A 27,124-nucleotide genomic window follows, 5' to 3' on the forward strand; every position below is an offset into this window, starting at 1 on the left:
CTTGAGTTGGAAATTAATGTGTGAAAAAAATAACCCTGTTACGTTAACCATTGACCCACGGCGACAACAGACAACGTTAAGCAAGTTATTTAACTATAAAAAGAGGCGTGCGCAATAAAAGTTAACTCTGCTGCTTCCATTTGACCTAATTAAGAAGGTCAAATAAAAGTCACACAGCGTTTGGGTTTGTTTACCCAAATTTAACTGTTTCTTTCCCCAACAGATGTTGGGGAGGGGTGTCTGATCAAAGCTGATTGCTTCTGGACATTTTTCCCAGCGCAAAGAAGACATCGTTTGAGTTTAGTTTCACATATTTATACTAAAAAGCCCAATCAACACGCGAGAAGCCAAAATAGCAATAATTTTGTAAAAATCGACATAAATAAATCTATACGCTACGCGCTTTTCTAATTCCTAGATATTATTATATAGGACCCATATACACAGTTTTAAGCAATAGTAACAACCCCGGGAGCGCGTGCGAAAGAAGCCTTTTGAAGACATACACGAAATGATCACACACATTTTGCCTTTTATATATATAGACTAGCGGGGGAGGGGGGTACCCGGCGTTGCCCGGGTGTTTGTAGGTGTGTGTATGGAGGGGGGGTAATTAATAATCCTGCTTAAATATTATAAAAAAGACTATGTAAAAAATAAATCCAAAACCAAAATGGAAAAAAATGGCATAAATAAACCTGTGTTTGGGGGGGGGGGGTAAACTAAAGAATAAGCGAAGTAATAATTACTTGGTAGTAGTTTGCGAGACCTAAGAAATTCTGTGGAGTCGTCATGTTATGTGGGGCCGGCATGTTTTTAATTGCTGTCGATCTTTCCGGGTCTGAGCGTCGACCGTCTTTATTTATTATTTGCCCTAAATATTTGATTTCGTCTAAACAAAATTCACATTTGTTTTCTTTCACCTTGAATCCGTATTTGTTTATTCTTGTGAATACTTCTTTTAGATGCTCTTGGTGTTCACTTATGGGCACGCTCCTGATAATTATGTCATTCAGGTATGCACAAGCACAATCTATTCTGTTCAGCATTGTATCCATTGCTTGTTGGAAAATCGCCGGTGCGACTTTGATCCCAAAGGGTAGACGGTTGTATTTGAAAAACCCTTTCACTCCATCGGAATTTGTAAATAGGCATCGGACAAATTTATTTTTGAAAATATTTTGCCACCATTTTGTCTGGCAAATATCTCCTCAGGGCTTGGTAAAGGGTCGTGGTGGTTTTTTAATTCATCGTTTAGGCCCGTAGAAAAGTCTGCACAGACTCAAATTTGTTCCGACTTTTTTTTTTACGTACACTGTAGGGGCTGCCCAGACGCTAGTTTCGATTTTCGATAAGATGCCTGTTTTTTTCGAGTCTATCTAGCTCGCTATTTATTTTGTCTAAACCGGTGAACGGTACATTCCATTTTTTCTTAAACACCGGTGTTGCATCCTTTTTTAGCTTGAACGAAGCCTTAAATTTATTGCATTTTCCCAGTTCAGTAGTAAATATTTCTGGGAATTTCTTTTTTAGATCGTTTTTAATATTTCCTGATGTTGGGGTACAACTGGTTATTTTTCTAGAAAAAGTGTTCATTGGTTTATCCCAAAGATTGGATTTTTCAATCCAGTAAATTCCCAATAAGTTCACGCTTTCTTTAATTATGAAGATTTTCAATTTCGTTGTTGTGCCATTTAAATTAATGGGCAGGATGACCTCTCCTTCGAATTTTATTTCGTCTCCTGTCACTGTTCGTGCACCTTTACTTGACTTTTGAAGAGTCGGTTTACCCAGCTTTTTCCAAGTATTGACATTTATTAACGACAAATCCGATCCAGAGTTAAGCTGAAATTTCACTTGTTTGTCGAAAATATTTACTGATACATATTTTCGTAAATTATTTTTCCCTTTGTCATTTATTCTCATTTTGTGTACTCTATTTTTTGTTCGACAGCAAACATTCTTATGTCCAACTTTATTGCAATTGTAGCACCTGATATTTTTGTAAGGACAATCCTTTTCCAAATGTTTTTATCACATCTGCAATTATTACCTGATACTGTCTTTTTATAATTTCTTTGATTATTATCGTAATTTCGTTTTCTGTAGTTATTATAATTTGAGTATTTTTTTGAATTTTGACTAATCTCAAGATTTCTTTGTCCTGAGTTTCTGAAAGGTTTTTTAATCTTCCTAATGAACGCCACTCCTGCTTCTTCTATATCCCTGGAATCTTTTTTTAGTGATACTGTCCTTTGGCGATCTTCTGTTAATTTCTGTAATGTCAGGCCTTGTTTTGTCTCTAATTTTGAGAGAACGCGCCTTCGGATCTCTGAATTTTTTGTGGATACTAGACCCTGTGCAAAGATTAAGCATTTTAAATTGTCCACCATGAGTTCCGATAATTTGAAGTTGTCACAGTTTTTGTTTACTACTGACGCGTATGCCAGGTAGTCCTGCTCATCAGTTTTCTTAAGAGTCATACATGAGCATCTCTTGTGGAAAAGAGACATGTTCGGTCCGAATAACTCCTTAAGAAGCTGTACGGTCTCAGCGAAATCTAACTGATTCGTTCTCCTTGGCAATATGAAATCAACAAATTTACAATTTTCACTGGTACCAAGCTTTCAACGTAATAAACTTACTTTCTTTCAATTTGGCCAGTTTTCGCAGTCTGTTTCGAAAATATCTTCATATCTCTTGAAGTATGCATCAAAAGTTTTATCCTCTCCCGGTACGTATGTGAACACATCTATGCTGTTAACAATTGTTGTGTTCGAGAAGGTTGTATTACTTTCTTGTATGGAATTAGCTGTTAATCTTTCTAACAAATTCTTTCTGTTAAAGTTGCATCTGCGCGAACCTTTCTTCCTGCCTTTGTAGGCATTTTATGAGTTGTTCATTTTGTCTTTCATCTCTTTCTGCATGTAGTGCTTGCTGTTCTTTTTTTAGGATTTGCTGATTCTGCATGAACTGTGTCATTATTTTAGCAAATTCCTCCATCTTGTTTTTTTTTTTCAGAGATTAGACAAATCAGTCTATTTTACTAATTCACTTTTTACAATAACTATGAACAACCGTTTTTAGGTTCGCTTTTTTTTTTATATCAACCGAATTCTATCGATATATTATTTTTTGCGTTGTACCTTTCTTTTTCCCTTTTTCTATTGAGGGATGAAAAAAAAAATGTATTTTATTTTTTTTCTCTTAATCCGTTAAGTTTTGATTACATACAAGAATTCTTTTAAAAAAAAAATCCTCTCTTGGTACAGTTGAAAAAAAATATCACTTTTCTCCTTCAAGACAATTTGCATAATAGCTCATGGTGTACTAGCGAAAACACATTTTTTTTTTCTTTGACTTTTGTAGTCACTTTGAAATGGTTATTAGTATTTTGCTTTCAAGTATCCAGTGTTTGAATATCTCATTCGACAATTTTGTAGTTACTTTCGTTTGTTTTTCATTTGTTTTTTGGGTTTTTTTTCCGACAGTGATAACTTTCCGCATAAATTATTTTTCGAATACTGTTGCTGTGTCTAACAGTGAATTCCCGAGTAAATCTTTTTCAAAATCCTCGATGTTACTGTTGTGTTCAACAGTAGATTTTTTTTTTCTTCAAGTACGTTTTTTTTTTCAATCTTTCTTAAGTAAATATTTTTCGTACACCACTGTTGAGTTTAGTAGTGGATTTTCCCGCGTAAGTCTTTTTTCGAATTCTCAAATCTACTGTTGTGTTTAATAGTGGATTTTATCCTGCATAAATCTTTTTTCGAATTCTCGACGCCATTGTTGTGTTTAATAGTGGATTTTTTCCCGCGTAAGTCTTTTTTTAGAATTCTCAACGCCACTGTTGTGTTTAATAGTGGATTTTATCCCTCGTAAGTCTTTTTTTGAATTCCCGTTGCCACTGTTGTGTCTGCACAAATAATTAACAAGAACATGAAAGTAAAGGTATAACAATAATATATTAGGAAGAGAAGTTATATACATATTTACAGTCTTCAGATATACTTCAGTTGGAGATATTCCGGCAGGTAGCGTGTTGCATGTCTTACTGGAGGCAACATAGGCGTCTTGCCTATTTGGCGGTTGTTGCAGAACTCTCCCGGTATTGATGATTGATACCTTTATATATCTCACTCACCCACATATGTTAATTAGTGGGCGTCTCCACAACAATAGTGTACACTTAATATTTCTAAAAATGCCAAAGAAACTGTTTACCATCGCCATCAAATGTTGTTTATTCTTTTGATACTATAACCTAATTAAATCTCAACGCACTTTTTAGAAATTTTTATTCCATCACGTTCTGTATCAAAATCTGTGTTGTATAAGAAAAGTATGAAAGTCATAAAACAGTTTGACTTCACAACCAGAATTTGCATAAAATTCAAGATGTCAAGAATTTTTAAGATCATGCATTTAAAAAAATTTTCATTGAAAAAAAATTACCAATAAACAACAGAAATTGCCTTTTAGTAGATCTAGAATATTGATCATCAAGAAAGATTTGTTCACCATTCAGATTACATATGCTTTATCGTATAATTTAATAAACCCTTAACACCTTTCAAAATTCTTTTTTATTATATATCACTTTTTCCATAACAAAATCCGTGGTGCATTAAAAAAACGGTGCTTATGCACGTTTTGAACCATGCTAATTTTCAAATTGTATTTTCAGTTCAATTTAAAGTTTTACGATATGTTCTTTTTTATTATTAAATTGTTAGGTGAAAGTACACATTAGTTGCAAAACACTGGGCACCGCCAAAAATGGCCGCAAAATCAAGTTGTTGTTGTTTTTTAAAACTAAATTACATTTATTAAAATCCATTATTTCTGAGTAACTTTTTTTTTCCAGAAAGATAAAACCCTGAATTTTATCATATAGAAAACAGAATAATGTAAAACTTTTTCTACTATTTTTAATTCAATTTTAAATGTTAAATTTTCCCAAAAAGTTAACAATTGACATTTTTTGTCTTGCACAAAAAACGTACTTAAATATTAAAAAAAAGGGTTTTTGAAATAATTTATTTATTTATTTATTGTCTAACTAAGATTTAGGATGATTTTCTAAGAGAATATGCAAAAATATTATAAGTACCTGAATTTCATATAATTTCACTTATTCATATAGGTAACCAGATATTTCGCGTCGACGTAGAGTTCAGATCGACTCTGTTTACGTTTTCTTTTGATAAGAAGAAAACTATGGAAGACCAAACAGGCCAAAAAAACTTATTTTTCAGTGACGAAAATTTCAATGTATTATTAAGCTGAGGCTGGCCAGTACCAGATGGGTGACCATTTGTATGAGTTTGGTTTTTAATGTGTATGTGTGTGGGGGCCAGGCTCCCCCAAATGCGGGGGGGGGGGGCAATTTAAAGCAGAATAAAAAAAAATTATTTCAGCGCGTTTGGTCCACCGTAGTCGAAAGGCGGTAAACGTTTTCAAACGAGATCGAAAAAAATGATGCTATTTTTAACACAAAGGGCACAATATTTATCGAATTTTTTTTTTTGTATCGATTATTCAAAGCATGCTCTGTTTAATAATGGTCATGCATTATTCGGCTCGCTAAAAAAAAATTGTTAATTTATTTATCAAAAATTTTAAAATGGCTTTTTTCGTATAAATATTAAAAAAAATTTTGTTTTGTTTTGCTTAACTTAAATTAATTATTTTACTTAACATATTCACCGAATTTCACACTTCAAAACTCAAAAGCGGGATAATTAAACACAATCAAAGTTCTGATATTCAGACGTCAAAATAAGGTATGCAAACAATTTTTTTTTTTTTTTTTAATCTATAATTCTGTCCCTTACAACAACACAATATGTTTTGTTCAGTTTCAGATGATTATTTTAAGCATATTTGTTCCCACTTCAAAACAGGGGGGGGGGGAGTTGTAAGCAAAAAAATATATATATAAATATCGTTTATGAAAAATAAGTACACTGTTATAAAGTTCATTCTTCTCCTAATAATCGCTGAAAATTTCGTTTTGATCGGATAATTACCTGATTTTTGGTAGATTTTTAAAAAGACGGTCCGTCAAAAAGTACTGACCTGCCCCCCCCAGTTTTGGCGGTGCCTACAAAACACCCTCCTCTCCACATGTTAAGAATGGCTTCCGAAATAACGTTATTATTTCAGCATGGTTCAAAAAGTGCACAAGTACCAAAAAACAAATGAAGAAAATTCAGTTTTATCAACAGAATTTTTTTTTACTTTTTGACCATGGTCTTTATGTAAATATTAATCAGCATCAAAATAGATTTACAAAAATATCAAGCTTGACCATATTAGGAAATATCAAAATGTTTTATATGAAGTCGCAGATACTACGTTCCGCCATTTTTAATTTGCACACTCCTTTAAAACGCTTGTAACGATAGTTCTAGTGAAAGGCCCATCACGAAATTTGGAATATATACTGTCATAAGATAGACAAATCTTCTGTCAAAATTTAAAAGAAATTGAAAGAACGGTTTTTGAGATAATTCAGGTCAAAAGTTAAGGTCAAAGTCAACTTGTAGGCCCATAAACAACAGAGATATCGTCTTTTAAAGTTGGTCACTTCTTCATAAAAATTGACATTTTTGTAAAATGTCAAGGTCATATCTCAGGAACCCTTGACCTTGAGATGTTTAACAAGTGCCATTCAATTCCTTTCATAGAGATCTATAAGTGTAGCAAATTTGAAAAAAATCCGTGTCGGACATGATTTGTGCCCCCTCCCCCAATTTGTCGATTTGACATGGAATGAGCCCTATATATATATATATATATATATATATATATAATAAAAATTACAATTAAATTTACCAAAATGATCCAAAATGGTAAAATTAAAGTATATTATAAATATTAAAGAATTAATATTTATAAAGTTATCTCAGCCAGATGTAAAAGCTCGATAAAACCAAATAGGAAATAGAGCTTATAATATATATATATATATATATATATATATATATATATATATATATATATAAAGCAATTATGTTATCAAAGAGTAAATCTATAACAAAGCAAAACTTATCAAGATAAGAAAAGCTCAACACTATCAAGTGGCCTATAGATATATATATATATATATATATATTTACCTACTTATATACTACTCTTCTGATTTACCTTTATATATTGTACCTACTTTTAATTACTTTTTACCATTTTATCTTATTCCTTTAGTCTCATTTCATTTTTACAGGTCAGTAAGCCAGTTTATTTTTCTATATTTGCATTTTGTATTATTCTGACCTTTCTTTCTTCTGATAAGAAGCATTTAGCTTTAAAATGCCATGGCTTAAAGAGTTTTTTTTTCTTAAATTTCCCTGTAACGTTTCCATAAGGAATATCTAAGGATATAATAAAGTTATATATAACTTTTATTCTTTATCTTTCCTTTATCATATACTAGCGAGGGGTACCCGGCGTTATCCAGGTGTTTGGAGGTGTGTGTGGAAACTCGGGGGAGGGGGTAAAAAAAAAGTAAGTATGAGGATCGAACCCTTGAGGCAAAGTTATAAATTAAAGTGTGGAAAAAACGTGCGACGTTAACGATTTCCCCATCGCGAGATGCTAACGGAAACACGTTTGAATTTATTTAATTACTTGGATTTGGCAGGTGCCCATTTTAATGAGTTAATGAGGTCAAGTTTGACTGCGGGATTTTTATTTTCCCAAGATGTTATAGGAAAAAGACTAACCCACATGCGGTGAGCGACAAATGTTGAATATTTATCTTCCCGAAATCGAGCAAATTAAATAGACAGGCGAGCTTCGTTGTTAACTGTGAGATATTACGATTTATATGTGATATAAAAAGTTTTAAAAAGTTGTGAAACGAGCGACCGCTTCTCTGAAAGAAGCCTTTTGTAGACATACAGAAAAAGCGAACACACATACATACATACATACATTTTCGCTTTTATATTTATATATATATATTAGATGTCTACTCAAGATGGCATTTCAAACAATCAAATAGATGCAAGTGTACCATCTGCAAGAAAATGTGCAAAACATCTGCTGTATTGCTAGCACACATGAGCTTAGGAAATATTAACTTTATTTGCTGAACCTTTTTTGCTTTTCCTTTTTTGATGAGAGAATCCACCATATATATATATATATATATATATATATATATATATATACACACACACACAGAATAAGTTAAGGTAAAGTGTAAAGCTACACAGGAACTTTATTACACTATCAAGTCAATAAAGGTTACAAAAAGAAGAATATATATATATGATTAGTTTTTTTTGGAAAAAGAATTCCAGCAGAGTGCTCAATTAAAAGGAAAATCCAAATTTTAAGAGCGTACTTATATTTTGTGTACAGAAAGTTGTTAGTTGAGACAGGTCATTGGTACCGTCGGTTTCAAGCCCGATAATAAGGCCCGTTTAAGGTATCCTTATCAAGCGAATATTGGCTGAAGAGAGCTTGATAAGGATACCTTAAACGGGCCTTATTATCGGGCTTGAAACCGACGGTACCAATGACCTGTCTCAACTAACAACTTTCTGTACACAAAATATATATATATATATATATATATATATATATATATATATATACACACACAGAATAAGTTAAGGTAAAGTGTAAAGCTACACAGGAACTTTATTACACTATCAAGTCAATAAAGGTTACAAAAAGAAGAATATATATATATATATGTATATTTTTTTCCTTTGATGCATGATTGATTAAACGACGGTGACAATTTCTGTTTGTTTCTTTTCTGAGCCATCCTTTCAAGTTAGTGAACCATTGATCTGATGCTCGAGTGGGAACAGGGACTTACCATATGTGCAAACGTTTTTGACCTTTATAAGTTTTCGTCAGGCAAGTGATGAGCTACAAAACTGCAATTATTGAATTTATTGAGAAAGCCGATTAAAACCATTTCAAAAGCATTTATGTATACCCTCTCTCCTTTCGTATCGAGTCTGGTTGATAGTGGGGTTGTTTGCTTAAATAAGTAAGGCTTTAATAGTAGGGAGATGCAGGTTGCAATTTGAGACGGCAGTATATTTTATTAATGTTTCTGAATTCATTTGAGGGGGGTGTCATGCTACTAGATATTGGTAAATGGAGGCATTATGAGGAGACAGGTGACATGTAAGCTATTTTTTATCATATCGATATATGTATTGTTTGTAGAGACACATTTTTTTTATTAAGCATTTAAAGATATATACGGCATTACTAGTACTTAGTACATTGTCATTAGACGTTGGGTTATTACATATTAGTGAGTTAGTTTATGATTTTTTGTAATAAGTTGCAATTTAGAGGGTTTTTTTAATGAGTGAAATATGTTTATATAAGATATTTTTATTTTTTTGTTGACTTATAAGGTGTATTTGGTTACAATAAAATAAATTAATATTATGATTATCATTATTGTTTGTGTTTTTTTTTATTTTAAAAAGTATTTAATTTGTTGATTGACAATGTGGTTTGGGAACTTATTATTAATTAGGCTTGTTTAATGTCGGCAAGTGTCATATAAAATATTTTGTTAGTAGATGAGTTGTAAACAGGAATTGTTTCTGTTGTTTAATCAAATACACATATGTACATATACACATTGAAAATTAAGCTTCTATTAATTAATTTATTTTTATTTCGGACTACTAGTCTCATCTTTATTAGTTGTTATTTTTTTATCTTTTTATTGGTTTGTTTATTCACAACGTTTCGGCCAACTATTCCTCTGGCCTTCGTCAGGTGGTAACCGCGACGGATAGGAACTTCGAAAAAACAACTAATAAAGATGAGACTAGTAGTCCGAAATAAAAATAAATTAATATATAATGCTCATCTCAAAAAACGAGTTCCAATTAAGGAATAATACTTCTATTAATGTTTAACTACAAATGGAAGTAAAAGATAAGCAAAATTTTATTGATGGTAATTTTCATCGTTAGATGCAGATCGATAAAAATCTATCATTGTTGAATTGTAAGAATCTATCATGTTTTATTTTCAATTTTATTAAATCAAACGATTACCTCAGCAATGTTAATTGGTGTAATTCTAGATCCTTTGTCAGTCAATTACCCCTCAAATACACCAAATTTAAACATCTTAACAGATGCTGGTGTGATTTTTCAATGTTAATTTATTTTTTTTGTGGGGGGGGGCGGTCTAGTTATAATAAAGTAAAATTGTATGATTGCGTGGTTGTTTTTTTTTTTTTTTTTTTTTTTTGTTTGTTTCATTTAATTTACATGGCTATCATTCTTATTACATTAGATAAATACTTACAATACCAATCTGGCATTAGATTTGTCATTTTTATTTATTTATATATAAGGTAGAAAAATAAAAACTTTATTTATGTTTCCATCTAAAATATTACTTAATTCTTGCTCATTTTTATTTTTAGGTGATTATTTAAAAATATTTCCTATTAACAGTCATTTGGGTTGAGTTAATTAATTTTTAAAATGAATTGTAGTGAGGTAACTCCTTATACTCTTCAGGTCTAACTTTTCAAACTCAGGAATCTTTCTGTACAACTCAGGGAATCTGCATGGATTATTTAATCCCCGGGTATAGCATGCTCTAATTTCAGTCATTATCGAGAAGTCCTACGTAATTTGCAATCGTATTTTGAGTGTCATTTGCACTCAAGATTGAATCAAGAAGAGTGTAATTTTAAACTGAATTTTTATGAAGGACCCATATATGAATAATGAATAAAGCATTTGGTAAAATTCAGTGATAAAGTTAAACTCTTCTAAAGGTTGAAGATTCATTTCTCAATGTAGGCAACACTCAAAATACAATAGTGAAATGCTTAGTGAAATAAATGGCTCATAAGAGTAGTGGTCGATGTGATCACCGTATAAAAAAAAAAAAAAAATGGCTGATAAAATGATAGCATGCTACCTCCATGGATAAACGGTTCCATTCAAAATTTTGTACAGATTCCCGAGTTCAACAAGATAGATCCGAAGAAGATCAGAAGTTACATTGTGAAAATAATGCTCAAGATGAGAAAAGTAGTCTGAAGAATCCAAATAATATGAATAATAAATTGCCATCTCAAAATTCAAAAACGTAAAACAACCTTATATGGTAAATGTTCAAAATGACAGATGCCGCTGAAATACTGGACACTGTTGACATGGGCGTTGTTGACATAGTCCCAACCAAAGTCACCGCTGTTCATGACTCCTTTGTTGTTAGAATTTATTGAAATAAACACACACATAGCATAGTTTATATATATATATATAGTAAACTGAATTTCATTTTTTTTTTTAACTTTTAATTACAGAAAACGTAAATGCATCTCCTGCAGAGAATGTTGATGCTAATAAAGAAGTCTTAGCAGATGGTAGCCAGAGAGACGAAAAGCCTCAAGAGGGAATATCTTCCATTAGAATTGATGAAAAGACAAATGCTGCAGTAGGGGATCCGAATACAAAGCCTCCAGAAACCTTGAGACTAACCGCAAAAATTCCGGCACCATTTGACAATTTGCCTCTACCTAATGAGAGTAGTTCTTTGACTGACCGTCTTGAGAAAGCACTGGGATCAGCAGCACCACTCCTTAGAGAAATCTTTGTAGACTTTGCACCATTCCTTTCTAAAACATTAATTGGATCTCATGGACAAGAATTGTTAGTTGGTGGTAAGTTCCTGTTAATAATTCTTTCCTATTTACAGATTCTGAAAATTTTACTATTATTTTTGGTTACATGTTAATTTATTTTTAATGCGAATAACTTAATGCCCTAAAGTTTCAAAAAGCAACACAATTCAAAGATAAACGTTAGATTTGGAAGGAAATCCAGATGGGCAATTGGTCCAAAACATTTCATTTTACTTTACTTAGTGTAAACGGTTCTTTTCAGTCCTAGATCCATCATTTCAGGTTTTATTTTTGTGTTTATGGTTCTTGTCTAGAATTCCCCCTATATTAAAAAAACAAAATAAAGAAAAATCTGTATAATGTACATACTCGTGATGAAATGAAAACATCATATTCCAAAAATCACATAAATTGATGAAGTAATTTTATTTTCATAAAAGAAAATCAAATTTTTAAATGATTAATGGGAGTTCATAGGCATTACAACATAAATCTAGTAAGTATGAATTATTGTTAAATTATCTCTTTGGATTTTTTTCAAAATGGTGGGTGAAACAGTCACTTCTCAATTACTCATAAAATTTGATTTTCTTTAAAAATAAAACCATTTTTTTTACCAATTTACATGATTTTTGGAATATGATATTGTCACTGTGTAATGGGTATGTACACCATACAGCGTTTTTGTTTTGAATATAAAGGTAATTCTGGATAAGAACCGAGTTTATTACCTGGCGCATCATTACTAATAAAATAGGTTCTCTTTTAGTCATTATTTAAAATATCACTGTCAGTAGTCTTCTATTATTAATATAAATATCTTATCTTCCTTTTGTAATATCCAAATATCTTTATTTACATAAAGTAATTGAATTTTTATATACTACATTCGTAAAAGTTGTGATAATTATACAGGATGGCCCACTTAAAAGTACCCCATTCTATATAATCTTTCTCTAATCAATACAAATCTTGGAACAGTGTAAAGACCAACTGACACCACAAGACAAAATGCATTTCTTTTTCCAACAAGATGGCACTACATACCACATGTCTCACAGATCACTGGTACGAGATCATGACATGTTTACGGAAGAGAAAACAATACGCAAAAGATTATGGTTACCATGTTTTCCGGTCTTGTCATCATGTGATATTTATCTTTGAGGGACTTAAAAGCAAACAGTTTATGCAAAATAATCCTCACAATCTAGACCAACTAAAGGAGAACATTACTAATGCTATCAGGAAAATCACCAGAGAAGATCTACAGGCAGTATCTGCAAACGTTGTTAAACGTGCCGAGAAACGTATAGATGTCAACGGAGGAGCACTTCCAGCATCTTTTATAACACTACAGGTAATTTAAAAAATGCTACAGGTAATTTAAACAATTCTACAGGTAATTTAAACAATGCTACAGGTAATTTAAACAATGCTACAGGTAATTTAAACAATGCTACAGGTAATTTAAACAATTCTACAGGTAATTTAAACAATGCTACAGGTAATTTAAACAATGCTACAGGTAATTTAAACAATACTACAGGTGATTTAAACAATGCTACAGGTAATTTAAACAATGTTACAGGTAATTTAAACAATTCTACAGGTAATTTAAACAATACTACAGGTAATTTAAACAATACTACAGGTAATTTAAACAATGCTACAGGTAATTTAAACAATGCTACAGGTAATTTAAACAATACTACAGGTAATTTAAACAATACTACAGGTAATTTAAACAATGCTACAGGTAATTTAAACAATGCTACAGGTAATTTAAACAATGCTACAGGTAATTTAAACAATGCTACAGGTAATTTAAACAATGCTACAGGTAATTTAAACAATGCTACAGGTAATTTAAACAATGCTACAGGTAATTTTAATAAAAGAATGTTCTCCCTCTTTACTACATTTACTGGGCTACTTTTAACTGAACTACCCTGTACTTGTTTTCTTTTGGTCCTGGATATGACCTTAAACTATATCTGATGGTGAGGCCCCAGCTTGTGTGCTTTGGGGAGTGTGGAGCCACCCTTTAATTGCCATTGCTCCAAGGTCCACTTTGACCTGGAGTGGTAGTACCTGTTAGGGTCCCAACTATGGGTTAAATAGAAACCGACTTGAAAAAAAAAAAATATATATATTCTATTAAAAAATTTTTCTTCAAAATCTTTGGATTCGGCATTAAATAATCCGAAAAGGGTTGATATGGCGTAAAACAACCGACCAACATTCATCTTTACTCTTTTCAGTGTACATTTTTTTTTTTAAATATGTTTTCTGATTTATTTGTTGCTACATTTATTTCCTCCATAGGACTCGTTACATTAAAACAGAGTTCATCTGTTGTTGAACTTGTTATGCTCCTGTGTTCTCAAGAATGGCAAAATTCACTACAGAAGCATGCTGGTCTAGCATTCATTGAGTTGGTCAACGAAGGAAGGTAAATATGTTTTGCTTATCCAAGACAAATTTATTTCATTGTTTGGTTCTATTTATGCATAACAAAAAAATAGTACATTACGTTTTGGAATTTTTGAGATAAGGATTGATGATTTATATGTTTGGGATTATTCAAACTATTATCTTCATCTTGGAATGTTATTCTCACAGCGTTTTGGTTGATTAAACCTCCAACCTTCTTCAGATGTGCCTTGTCAAACATGGGAATTTCTATGGAATTTCAAACTAAACCCTTTATTTACTCCATGGGGTAGACTGTTCTATAAGCCATAACTAGTTAGAAGTGTTTTGTACATAATTTTAATAATTTTATTCTCAGTATTGCCTGTAGTGAAGATGGAGCCTTTAATCTCCAGAAAACTGTCATTAAGAAGCAATTGTGACTCAACAGCTTTAGCTGTTGTGTCACAGGACCATACAAGCAATACTAAAAATAAAATTGAAATTACTTAACACTTATTTGGCTATGGTTGATGGAATGGGGACAGTCTACCGACATGGATTAAATAAAGGGTTTAGTTCAATATCCCGTATAAATTCTTGGGTTTAATCAGAAGAATGACAGAGGTTATATCAGTAAATGTTGTGAGAATAATATGCAAGATTAGAACACTAGTCCAAATAATCCAATTGCAGAAATATTTTTTCTGTTAGAGTATTCTATTAATTTCTATAATATATATTTATTGATATAAATAAATGTATGTGGTCACAACACTGGATATGCTAATGTTTTGGACAAATGGTTAGTTAAAACTAGAACTCCTCATCAGACGACTTAATAAATGAATAATAACTTTAATAAATAAGGACCATTTTTCCGAAACATTAGCATGTCCAGTGTTGCGACCATATAAATTTGTTTATATTAATAAAAATATCTTGCTCTTCTTTTATTGTGCACTCTTAATAACCCTGTTAAATTCATTAGTTATCACTCTTGAATACCTTTAACCTGTTCTACATATATATATAAAAAAGGAAAAGGTAGTTTGATTGAAGCATTGCTAGTAAATATGAGTGCATTAGAAAGCTATTGCAGTATGGGTTTTTGTTGTGGGGCACCACCCTCTTAATATGAATATAATTTTATTCAGTTTAAGTAAACAAAATTACTATAAGTCCTTACAATAAATTTACTGTTTCAGTCTTAAAAGACATTGCCAGGCAACAAGAGACCAGTCATTTAATTTTTTAACCTGGAATAAATATATAAATATATATTTATACATGTTTAAATATTTTACATTTGACTCAAATTTCATGATTTTAATTTTGAGTTTTCACCATTTTTTTGTTGTTTCATAAGACATATATTCATACATTTATTACAATTGTTAAAAAAAATACCTTTTTGAAATTTGTTTTGCTTTTTCTATTAGGCTTCTTGCTCATGCAACAAGAGACCACATCGTACGCGTGGCCAATGAAGCAGAATTTATATTGACACGAATGAGAGCCGAAGATGTACAGAAGCATGCTGAATTTGAAGTAAGTCATTAAAATTTATACCTCTTGTTGTAAAACTGTTATGGCTTGGGCCTAGCCACAATAAAAACAGAACAACGTGTACGTCAAGATGTGTAGTAATAAAATACAAACAGAACGTTACAGAATGAAGAGAGTGTTTACGTTCCATCAAGCAAGGTTAACTCCGGAACTAAAGCCCTACCTACTGGGATCGTTAAGAGTTCCTGTATATAAGGATGGTGGTTGAGTCCATTAAGAGGGTGGTGCCCCACAACAAAAACACATCGTCTGTGATTATCAATATCACATTTCTTTAGACAGACCACCCAGTTAAAATTGATATTTATACTAGCAAACAAAAGTGGCTTGGCATTCTAGGTTTGAAATTTGTTAAGGCATCAATTTCGCTTATACTCTTGAGAATAATATGAATCCATGTATCCTCTTCCTTCTAGCTAAGGAGTAAATAATAAACTAGACCAGAGTCTCCAAAGTACAACACACAGACCAGATTAAACTTTGACAGACCAGATCTGGTCTGTCAAAGTCTTTAATCTGACCTGCGGAGCTTTTATGGAAAATGTAAAAATATTCAAGAAAAAAAGGTTTTTTAAATGAAAATCTGTGCAAATAGTGTGGTGATTTTCTTTTTATTCATAAAATGATAAAAAAAAATAAAGTTTTGGAGAACCAATTTCACTAAAATGAAAATGTGTGCAAATAGTATGGTGATTAATCATAAAATAAAAATTTTTGGAGAACCAATTTCACTAAAAAGTAAAGTTAATGATCAAAACAGTATAAAACACGACCAGGTAAAGTTTTTTATTTTTTATTTTAGTCAAGAAACTTTTCTAGTCATCCTGGACCCAAGCAATGCCGGTTCAGAAGTGCACTTGAAGATTGTTACTGGAGCAGGGGGATTCACTTATCAAGGCCCAAAAGCTACTCTAGGATAAGGGTTATTGAGTTGCAGGTTGATTTTGAGACAACACTGTGATTATTGATAATGGTGGAACGTGTTGGGTTTAATTATTTAAGAGAATGGCTCAACAAAAATTCATTTACATTAGATGTGAAAACGTCCATGTTATAGTCAGCTGCAAAGCATCTTCACAGAATTGTGTTCCATAGATGGACAGTTCAAGGAAAGAAACCTTGCTCATGGAATTTTCATTTAGTTTTTTTTTTTTGCACAGATAAGGAAATAGCTGGATAAATGTTTGTGAATATTTTATCATCTTCACCACAACCACCATGTACATTTCACATGCCCAGAAACTAACCTGTCTCTGGCCAAGTCTTTATTTATCCCTCTTTCTTTCAAGTTCATTTTAATCACTTTCTCCCATGTTTTCTTTGGCTTTCCCCTGTGAACTGGACCTGCAACTTTAACTGCTACTGACCGAAAGGCTTTTATCCATTCTTTCAACGTGACCATACCATCAAAGTCTACTCTTCTATACACATCTCTCTCTGCTGTCGAGATTTAATCTTTTTCTTAGGTCATCAGAAATAAGCCTGTCTTTAAGACTTAACATTACACACCCATTCATCTCATTCTCATATCATTTCTTGCCATGCAACGCATGTCCTCAAACCTCACTAATCAGGTTTCACTTCCATACATCATCATCATACTGTGTACACATGCTTGATAGACTCTTCCCTTAAACAACTAACTTTATCTGCTCTTAACTCTTGCAATAATTATTAATGAAAACTAAGTCAACAAACAGAAAGTTTTTAATAGAAATAATAAAAATGAATTCTATTATTCTTTTATTTTTCATATTGCCTCATGTTTGAGTTTAGATGTTTTATGAAATAGAGTTCAGCCCAGCTTTGCTAGAGCCCTATGCACTTTCATGACTTTATGTGCATATATATATATATATATATATATATATATATATATATATATATATATATATATATATATATATATATAATATATATATATATATATATAAAAAAAAGTTTGACTCCTGTCCAGGTAACCTACGTCTAAAATTTCAAATGTTTAGACCCAAAATTGAAAGAGGAGCTTGGTAGAATCTTTCAAAGGTAAACTCTTTTTTTGGTAGCCAAATTCTCAACCAAAAAGCAATTAAAAAGCTTGCCCTTTATCTGAATACACTTTATGCAAAATTTCAAATGTTTAAACCAAAAATTGTCTGAAGTCAAATTTGTAAAAACTTTGACCCCAATTTTGACACCTTAAGATTTATTGTTTTGGACTCAAATCAAGTTAAAAAGTTTGATCCATGTCCAAGGAACCTACATCTAAAATTTCAAGTGTTTAGACCCAAAATTGGCAGAGGAGTTTGGTAGAGTTTTCAAAGGTCAAATCGTTGAACTTTGACCCCTTGACAGACAAATTTCTGGCCAAAAACCAATTAAAAAGATTTTCCCAAATCTCAATACCCCTTATTTCAAATCTTGGGTCTGTAGACTGAAAATTGACAGAAAAATTTGGTAGGGAACACACAGACAATTTCACTTTTATAGATATATAGATAACTTCCAACTTTTCCTGTCTATTGCCATTTCACTTGTGTCACCCACTAGGATCAGGTCATCATCAACTAATCCCCCTCCATGTATTAAGTGGCCTACCATGTTGCTGTATGTTATAGACGTCAATGTGGAACATACTTTGAAGTGTTTCGGATTACTGATAGTGGGCAACATAGCTGCTGTACCAGTTGAGATGTACTACAAAATACTTTCTTATAAAGGCCTGTACAGTGCGACCGACATTATCACAATATTATTTTTTTCTTTTTTTGATCAAACTGAAATATACTTATCCAAGTACCTTGCATATTTTATTTTCAGAATTTTCAAGGTTATTTCGAAAGATCTTAACAAACAAACAAGAATAGTTACATCCCTGTGCTTGTTTTAACAAACTTCCTGCACTTGTACCCATTAAACGGAAATACCTTGAGCCCACCCGAATAGCAGCAAAATTGCACCCTTAACTATAGCGGTTGCTACATATTGGAAGATTTTCTACTCTGATGGCTTCTTTTCTTAGATGGCTTGCATTTAGAATTCTGTTCTAGGCCCCCCTTTTCCTTGATAGTACCAACATGCAGAAAATGAAATGTAATGTGAACAAACATCTTATCCAACTCCTTATATAGGATGTCCCCTAATAAACTCAGCCTCTACCACAGTAATGGTTTATGTTTCAGTGGCAATATTGTCTTATTTGGGGTTAAAAAAAAATTTTTAAGTATAGGAAATTCATACAAAAATATTAGAAAACACTGTACTTCTGTTCTTCATGATTGTAACGAAATTAAAAAATTGAAATATTGAATTTCAAGTGAAACCAGTGATATCTACTGAATTGTCATGTCACAGTAATGAATATATCCAAAAATTACAAAAAACTATAAGGTAGAAAATTAATTCTTAATAAAAATGTTTTTTGAAGATAATTAGCAAAACCCGAGTTTGGCAAACAAAAAAACAAAACAAAAAAAAAAAAACCCAAAAAAACCCCAGAGTTCTAATTGCAGCAAAAGGGAGGTAAATATTTTCTGAAAACTGAAAATCTTTGGCCAATTTAGCAAAACTTAATTAGAACTAATTAAAATAATATAATTAATTACCTTATCATTTTTCATATGGTTTGGATATTTTCATTACTGCGACATGACAATTCAGTAAATATCATTGGTTTCATTTGAAATTCAATATTTCAATTTTTAAATTTCGCTACAATAATGAAAAAGATCCCTTGCTTCTTGGTTCTTACTATAGTATTGCTTGCGATATTATTTCCCCTGTTCAAACAGGACAACACCAGATACCCTGAATATTGTTGTCATGTGTTTATTAAATTTTATTAAATTTAATTACAGGCTAGGCTATGTTAAATTGTCATAAGGATATGGGAGTGGGCCATGAAGTCACTCATTCTTTAATGAAACAGAAGTCATCTAACTCATTACCAAATCATCAATCACTTGTCTTCACAACTAATTAAGATTTTCGGTTAAATAAAAATGGATTCTAATCAAAAAGTTTCAAACTTGCATCCACAAGAGGCTCTGGCAATTTAAGCAGAAATCTGTTTTTTTCTCAATTAAAAAAAAAAGTGGAATACCACTCATCACTGTAATCATAGTACAAATTCTTGTTGAGGTCATAAATTAATTTGTAGGTGATTTTGCCCATTTTTTTTATTACAGTAATTACTATGTAATATAATCAGCTTAAAATCATATTTCATAGAAAATTTATCAATTCATTATTTTTATAAATATAAAAGATATAAATGGAGACTGGTTTCTGTAATGGCTATCAAGAGACTAAGTAGCATCACTAGCATATGTGGAGGTAGTGCACTGAGTGGTATATATTTATATAAATTTCTTCAAGTTCACACAAAACTTCATGTAGTAGCTCAATAATGTATATGATTAGAGCTCATAATGTAATCTATTCATATACCTATAAAGTTTAGGGTTTCTTTTTCGCTCTGACATTGATATTAAAGTTCATTCTTTCTACTTAAAAATTACTAAAATGAACTTCTTAATGTACTTGGTCATGAATATATGAGTAGCTATATGAACATTAACTAATTTGCCATATTCCTTTGAAAAACAAGTGTTAATTACTTATTCACTTTTTATGGTTTCTTATTAGATAATAGGTTTTATTTCACTATTACGTTGAATTCTATTTCTGCATAGTTTCTACATTTTCCATAATTGTGTAGAATTTAAGATGAAAACGTTTTAGCACACAGAAATATTTTTATATACATATTTTCTCTTTCATATATATATATATATATATATATATATATATGACCTTGATGGTGTGTGTGTGTGTGTGTGTGTGTACAAAAACTCTCTACCAAACTACTCTTTGATTATTTGGTCTACAGAGTTGAAATTTGATATACAGAGTATTTGAACCTATAGCACACTTTTGATTTGGTTTTTAGTCGGCAAAAATTGCTGCTATTGAGTCAAAATTGAAAACAAAACAGTTGGCCTTGCCAGGAGTAGTCGACAAAATCTGTTTGCATGTACAAATCTACAATCAAAGGTTGAACACCGTTATTTCTTAACTATTTTTATGCATATGGGTGTGGCTCAGATGCTAAAAAATAAAGCTAGAGAGTTATATGTTCTGGGTTCAATTCTAGCCGATGGTGTCCTAATCATTCTTTTTATTTTATTTCTGACATCACTACTATATGTTGAGAACAATATAATAGCTGCTAAGGGGTAAAATTTTTTTTAAATTGTCATTTGGCAGGCGTAAGTCGACTGGACATGTTATTTGGACGCATACACAAGTATACATTTATATCCTTAACAACATTATTTTTTCAGTTTTTGTATTTGTATCGATTTAGGTCAGACGGTTATGAATATGGTTGGAGTGCTATATTTTATATGTTTTTATCCTAGCTGATGGCACCCAAGTCATATTTTTTGTCTTTTAAATTTGAAATCACTACTATATATTGGGTACAATATAATAATCAATAGAGTATTTGTTCTATAATAATAAATATAAAATCTGCATGAATTAAAATATCATATTTAAACATTTTTTGACTGGGCCAACCCAGACAGCCTGCTAGTAAAAATATCATTATTCAGAAGACATCCCAGATTTCTTACAGTAATACTTAATTATCAAACAATTGTTTTTGCCCATTTTTGAAAAAATATATTTTTGTGATTTACAAAATACCATAAACACTTACGAAAAGGCTTCGTCAGTGTAAATCAGCAACAATCAAACAAAAGAAAATCCAAATGTAACCATATTCTTGTCATTTATATCTGTTTTTTTTTTTTTTTTTTTTTTTATCACTTAGACCAAAAGGAGATTATTACTTGAAAGTTAATCACTTGTAGTTAAAAGTTCACAATATATTGTGACAATGAAATCTTTTTTTTAATTTTTTCATTCAATTTATATATAGGCCGGTGCATAAATCATTACGTCTTACAAAGAGCTTGTGCTTGCGAAGCTGAAAATAGAGGTCGTTTACGTGACACCTTATTTTTCATATGTAAATCAAAATAAAAGTTCAATCTTTAAACTATTTAATAAAAAAAAATTAATAAACTACACTCATTTACAAAAAAGATATTTTATCTTAGAATGGTAAAATGATTTATGTGCCGCCGTATATATAAACATGTGGGTGCGTGTATATATGTGTGTGTGTGCGTCTGTGTGTAATACGTTGACATAATCATGTTGACACACCGGTTCTCATCAGATCAGAGCAACATTAAGCCTTGCTAGTACCAGATAGGGGACCATTTGGGAATTCTAGACACTGTATGTGCTCTCCGCTTATCTCAGTTTTATTTCCAGTTGTCCTGAACCTCCATTTGCCACTGAATGCCAATTCAGTGGCAAATGGAGGTTGGAAAATGCGTAACTTTTTTTTTTTTTTTTACATGGTGGTCACCACTTATCAAGGCCCGGAAGCCACTCAGGGATAAGGGTTATTGCAAGTACAGTACGTTAGTGTGGAGATTTTAAAGTGTTTACTTAAGGGGACGGTTCAACTCTTGCCATAAAAATTCCACGCACAGGCACGCTTACAGTGGGTATTCATAGTCTGTCATGACTGAAGGAAGCTATCATATGTGTGTGTGTGTGTGTGTGTGTGGGTGGGTGTGTGTGTGCGTGCATATATAGTTTAAATATATGGAAAACTCTCAAGGGTCCTCCCAATTATCATCTTCTCAAAAGAAAAATCGATTGACTGAATAAAAAAAATTATTAGCGAAAATAAAGAGCCTAAAGTGGAAATCGAATGTACCAGGAAATTAACAATCAGCGATTAAAATCAATAAATTCAATTTAAAATCAGAGTACTCGATTATTTAAAAAGTCTTCAAAATTAAAAATCAGAGTATGATATTTATTAATGGTTGTAATGAATAAGTTAAAATGTATGTTTGAAAAAAGCTTTATTTCACTAAGAACTACGCAGGGACAAATCTTGACAAGAACTGTGGCTGACAACAAAAAAAAAAAAAAAGAAAGAAAACACAAGGGAAGTAATTCATTTTTGGAGAGCATAAATGGAGTTCAACCATTTTGAAAAAAGTCCAAAAAAAAACATAAGAATGATAACTCAATGATCATTCTAAACTTGATTTATGTTATGTCATCAATTTAAAAATGGGTTTTCATTATAAAAATAAAACTATTTGATCAATTTATATGATTTTTGGAATATCATATTTTTGTTTTATCATGGCACAGACATCATACAGATTTTTCTTTATTTTTGCTTTTTAATATAGGGGGAATTCTGGAGAAGAAACAAAACTAAGCATGAAAAACTTTGAAAGGGCAGTTGTGTGTGCGTTTGTTTATATGTTTGTATGCACAGCTAAAAGTCTCAAACTTCTAAACAAAGTTGGTCTCGTCTTTATCAGCATTGTCTGAAATGAATAATATTTAAAATTTAGAAAAAATTATCCATTCATTGATGATCAAATGGGCCAGGAGGAGGACAATTTTCAGTGTTATTATGTACTAATTTGAAAATAAAATGCCAAATCATTTTACAAGTAATCTATTATATAAATAACTAGCAGGCCGCCAGACATTGCCTGGTCATAAGATATGCTTAAATATGATATTTTAATTTATGCAGATTACGTATTTATTATCAAAGAAACAAATTTCTATCAATTATTATATTGAACCTAATATATAATAGTGAGATCAAAAGTAAAAAAGATATGACTTAGTATCATCAGCTAGAATCGAAACCGAAAATACAACTCTCCAGCTTTATTCCTTGAGCTTTGAGCCACGCCCATACATATACAAATAATTTTGAAAAATAATGTTGTTTAACCTATGAATGTAGGTTTGTGCATGTTTAGTTGATTACTCCTGCCAAGGTCAACCGTTTTGTTTGCAATTTTGTTGTGCTAGCAATTTTGCCAGCTAAAAACCAAATCAAAAGTGTGCTACAGATCCAAATACTCTATATATCAAATTTCAACTCTGTAGACCAAATATTCAGGGATGAGTTTGGTAGAAAGTTTTTGCACACATACCCACAAGGTCACTTACATATAGTGAATAAATGACAAAAGTCTATATGCCAAAGTTTATGATGTTGACCATCTTATAATTTATTCCTTTAATTCAGTTGACATTTACAATTCTTGACAGTATCTGTTTCGTAGCACAAAATCAATCACTTAATTATTATATCAATTAGTGAATCTATTATGCCCTTAATTCATAGCGGCAATCATTCTGTCAAAAGGAAATAAAGTTTTGACATGATTAAAATCCGAAAATTGGGAGAGAAGCTGTAAATACCTTATAATATGTTTCCATTACGCCATTTTGAATTTTAGAAATAAAGTCACTAAATCCATCTATTCGTACTAACATGTTCTATTAATTTAGGAATATTCTACCAAAACTTTCTATTTAATAATTAGTAAATTTATTAATTCTAATTAATGTATGCATACTTATGAAAATAACATCAATAATTATAAACTATTATACATGTTTGCATATACGAAACTAAACTAAACTTAAAAAAAAAAAAACAGTTTACAATTTATGGTTATATTAAATTATTTATTAACTTGAATTTGAAACCATGCATAATTAAGTTCACTTAACTGTTATAATCAAATTTATTACTATTTCAATTATGATTCTTAGTATTAGTTAATTCTAAACCTCTAATTACGTTTGGTTGAGATTTATAATTTAGCTAAATGCTCAATTGTTTACCTTAAGCGTAAAAAGTTAAAATTAATTCAATTTAAAGTATGATAGAGTTATCGCCCTTAGAACAAATACATCGATATATTATTATTATACTTTTTTTTTTTAACATTCGTTCTTCTATCATACATATCCCATTTCCATCCATATCTCTAATAAGTAATGTTTATACAGTTCTAATGTCTTTCACTTAATACTATTCAATGATTAATTCAGTGTATATTCTAAATTGACTAATACATTTGATATAAAATGTTAGTATTAAAACTATTTCAATCGATAGTCATAATTCATAATTCATTTCTGCTTAATATCTAATTATAAATTAATTGTTTCTTACATTTACATTTATTTTTTAAAATTTTTATCAATATTATTATTATAATTATTGTGAAATATTTTAAATTTCGCATTTCACATATTTTTACTAATTCAATATGCTACAATCTAGTATTAATAAACATTTTTCAAACTAGTTACTTTTAAAAAATTTTTTTTTTTTTATTATATTTTCACCCCAAACAAGGCAAATTGCCACTTTGGTGTAGGGGGCTACTATCAGGGGCAACAACTACTGGGGTACTATGTAGGGATTTGGGCAGCAAGATGTCGGTTCACGTTACACTTGAACTTCTGCACGTCAGTACTGTTGGGGAAGCAGGGACCTGGAATGGAATTCCAAAGTCTAGCGGAAGAAACTATTGGAGTAGAAAGATCTTTTACATCTAGGGATCTCTACAGTGTGGGAGTGGGATTTAGCAGCCTGTCGGGTTTGTTGAGGGTGTTCACGTTGTGGGGGCACAAGTGATTGCAGTTCGTCAGAGCATTCACCACTAAAATACTTGTAGAACAGGCAGAGGGATGCAACATTTCGTCGATGGGACAGAAGCTGAAGCTTAGATGCCAGTTCTGGGCCTATCAGGTTTGCGACTCTCTTTTGAACCTTGTCAAAGAGCGAGAGACTAGTAGCAGATGCACCAGCCCAAATGTGACAGCAATACTCCATACATGGGCGAATGGTGGCCTTATAGAGGTACAGGATACTTTCGGGTGTTAGTAGTTGTCTAGCATGGTAGAGAGAGCCCACCTTTCTTGCAGCGGCCCTGGCAATGCCTTTAATGTAATTGTTCCAACTCATGTTTCCTGTGAACGTTAGGCCAAGGAGTTTGAAAGATGTACTCTCAGATAAAGAGTCGTTGGCCATTGCTATAGGTGGTAAAGAGGGTTTCTTGTAATTATTGAATGAAACTAGTTTAGTCTTGGCGGCATTGAACGTGACCATCCATTTTTGTCCCCATTCCACTACAGATTAGAGGTCTTCCTCTAGTGTTTCTGCCATTTCTTTAGAAATGTGTTCATTCGTCTTCCTGTCGTGCCTGCCATAGAGTGTAGTGTCATCAGCATATATACCCATCTCAGAGGCAATTTTGTCGGGGAGGTCATTTATGAATAGCAGGAACAATAGAGGTCCAAGGATAGACCCCTGGGGCACTCCCGCATTTATATCATATTGTTTAGATGTACAACCGTCAAGGACAACCTGGATTTTTTTCTTATCTTAGTTAAGTATAATTTTAGTTTAACATTGAATAGATTCTAATTCCCTAATAATTAGATTTCAGAGTTTCCTAATCTCATAATATGTTCTTATAGTTTTAATTACACAAATGTATATTTAAGTGAAATCTAATTCTAATTTATATATGTACATATATATATATATATATAACGTTTTCATCTTAAATTCTACGCACTTATACAGAATGTAGAAACTATACATGAATAGAATTTAGTGTAATAGTGAAATGAAATAAGAAACCATAAAAATAAATAATTAACGCTTATTTTTCAAAGGAAAATGCAAATTAATTAATCTTCACGTAGTCACTTGCATACTTATGACTGAGTATATTGAAAAGTTTGTTTTAATAATTTTTAAATAGAAAAAGTAGGCTTTTATTATCAATGTCAGAGCAAGGAAAAACTCAACTTTATAGGTAGGTATATAATTCTGCATATGTGTGTATATCCAGCTAGAGAGGAATGGTCTGGGTGGGTTAGGGTTAGAGAATGGGAGGAACAAAGAGAGAAAAATAGAAAAAGAAGTTTTAATAGATATATGTCGCACTTTTGCTCATGGCAATGCCAGCTAGCCTTGCTAGTCTAATGTATAAAGAGGAAATGTCTGTGTGCTTGTATAACCAAAACAAGAAAACTATACACTTGGTATATTCTTTATTAGTGTTGTCCTGTATGAATAATATCTAAAAATTACAAGAAATTATTCATTCTCTGGGAGTTTACTCACCTAGGTTTTGGAGGGGAAGGGGTCGTTTTTTTTTTTTTTTTTTTTTTTTTTTTTTTTTTTTTTCAATGTTGTTATGCACTAATTCGGACAGAAAAAGGAATTTATTATACAAAGGAATTTATTATACAAAGAACAGTTGTATGTGTGTCCAGCTAGAGAGGAAAGGGCTGGGAGGAGGAGAAAGAAGGGGCTGGGGATATAGAGGTAGAGAGATAGGATTTATAATATAATAGAAATAGTAACAGCTGATAATGATTATATTAACATAGAAAGAAGGATATTATTTTTATATCGATTATTAAGCTCTACTTACCTGGTGCCATCTGAGTGGCAACATATTGCCAGTTTAGAGATAAATAAATGAAAATATGGTCACGTTTAAATAGGATTAAAAAAAAAATTGGGGCACAAGTGCACTTAGCTAACTGGAACATTTTTGTTTTCATTTACGAAGA

At 31.5% G+C, this 27,124-nt stretch overlaps 1 protein-coding gene across 8 annotated transcripts in view; it reads left to right on the forward strand.

Moving 5' to 3' along the window:
* LOC145268225 (neurobeachin-like) overlaps positions 1 to 27,124 on the forward strand; it is a 607,546-nt gene that overhangs the window by 394,680 nt on the left and 185,742 nt on the right. For all 8 annotated transcript variants that reach the window (XM_080123533.1, XM_080123540.1, XM_080123535.1 and 5 more), the window contains 3 exons: positions 11,324 to 11,680; positions 13,970 to 14,096; positions 15,499 to 15,607. In XM_080123533.1, the coding sequence (XP_079979659.1) occupies positions 11,324 to 11,680; positions 13,970 to 14,096; positions 15,499 to 15,607 (593 nt within the window). The remainder of the gene's footprint in view (positions 1 to 11,323; positions 11,681 to 13,969; positions 14,097 to 15,498; positions 15,608 to 27,124) is intronic.

The sequence above is a fragment of the Euprymna scolopes genome, chromosome 43, assembly GCF_053919585.1.
Source record: "Euprymna scolopes isolate OS-2025 chromosome 43, ASM5391958v1, whole genome shotgun sequence".
Lineage (NCBI taxonomy): Eukaryota > Metazoa > Mollusca > Cephalopoda > Sepiida > Sepiolidae > Euprymna > Euprymna scolopes.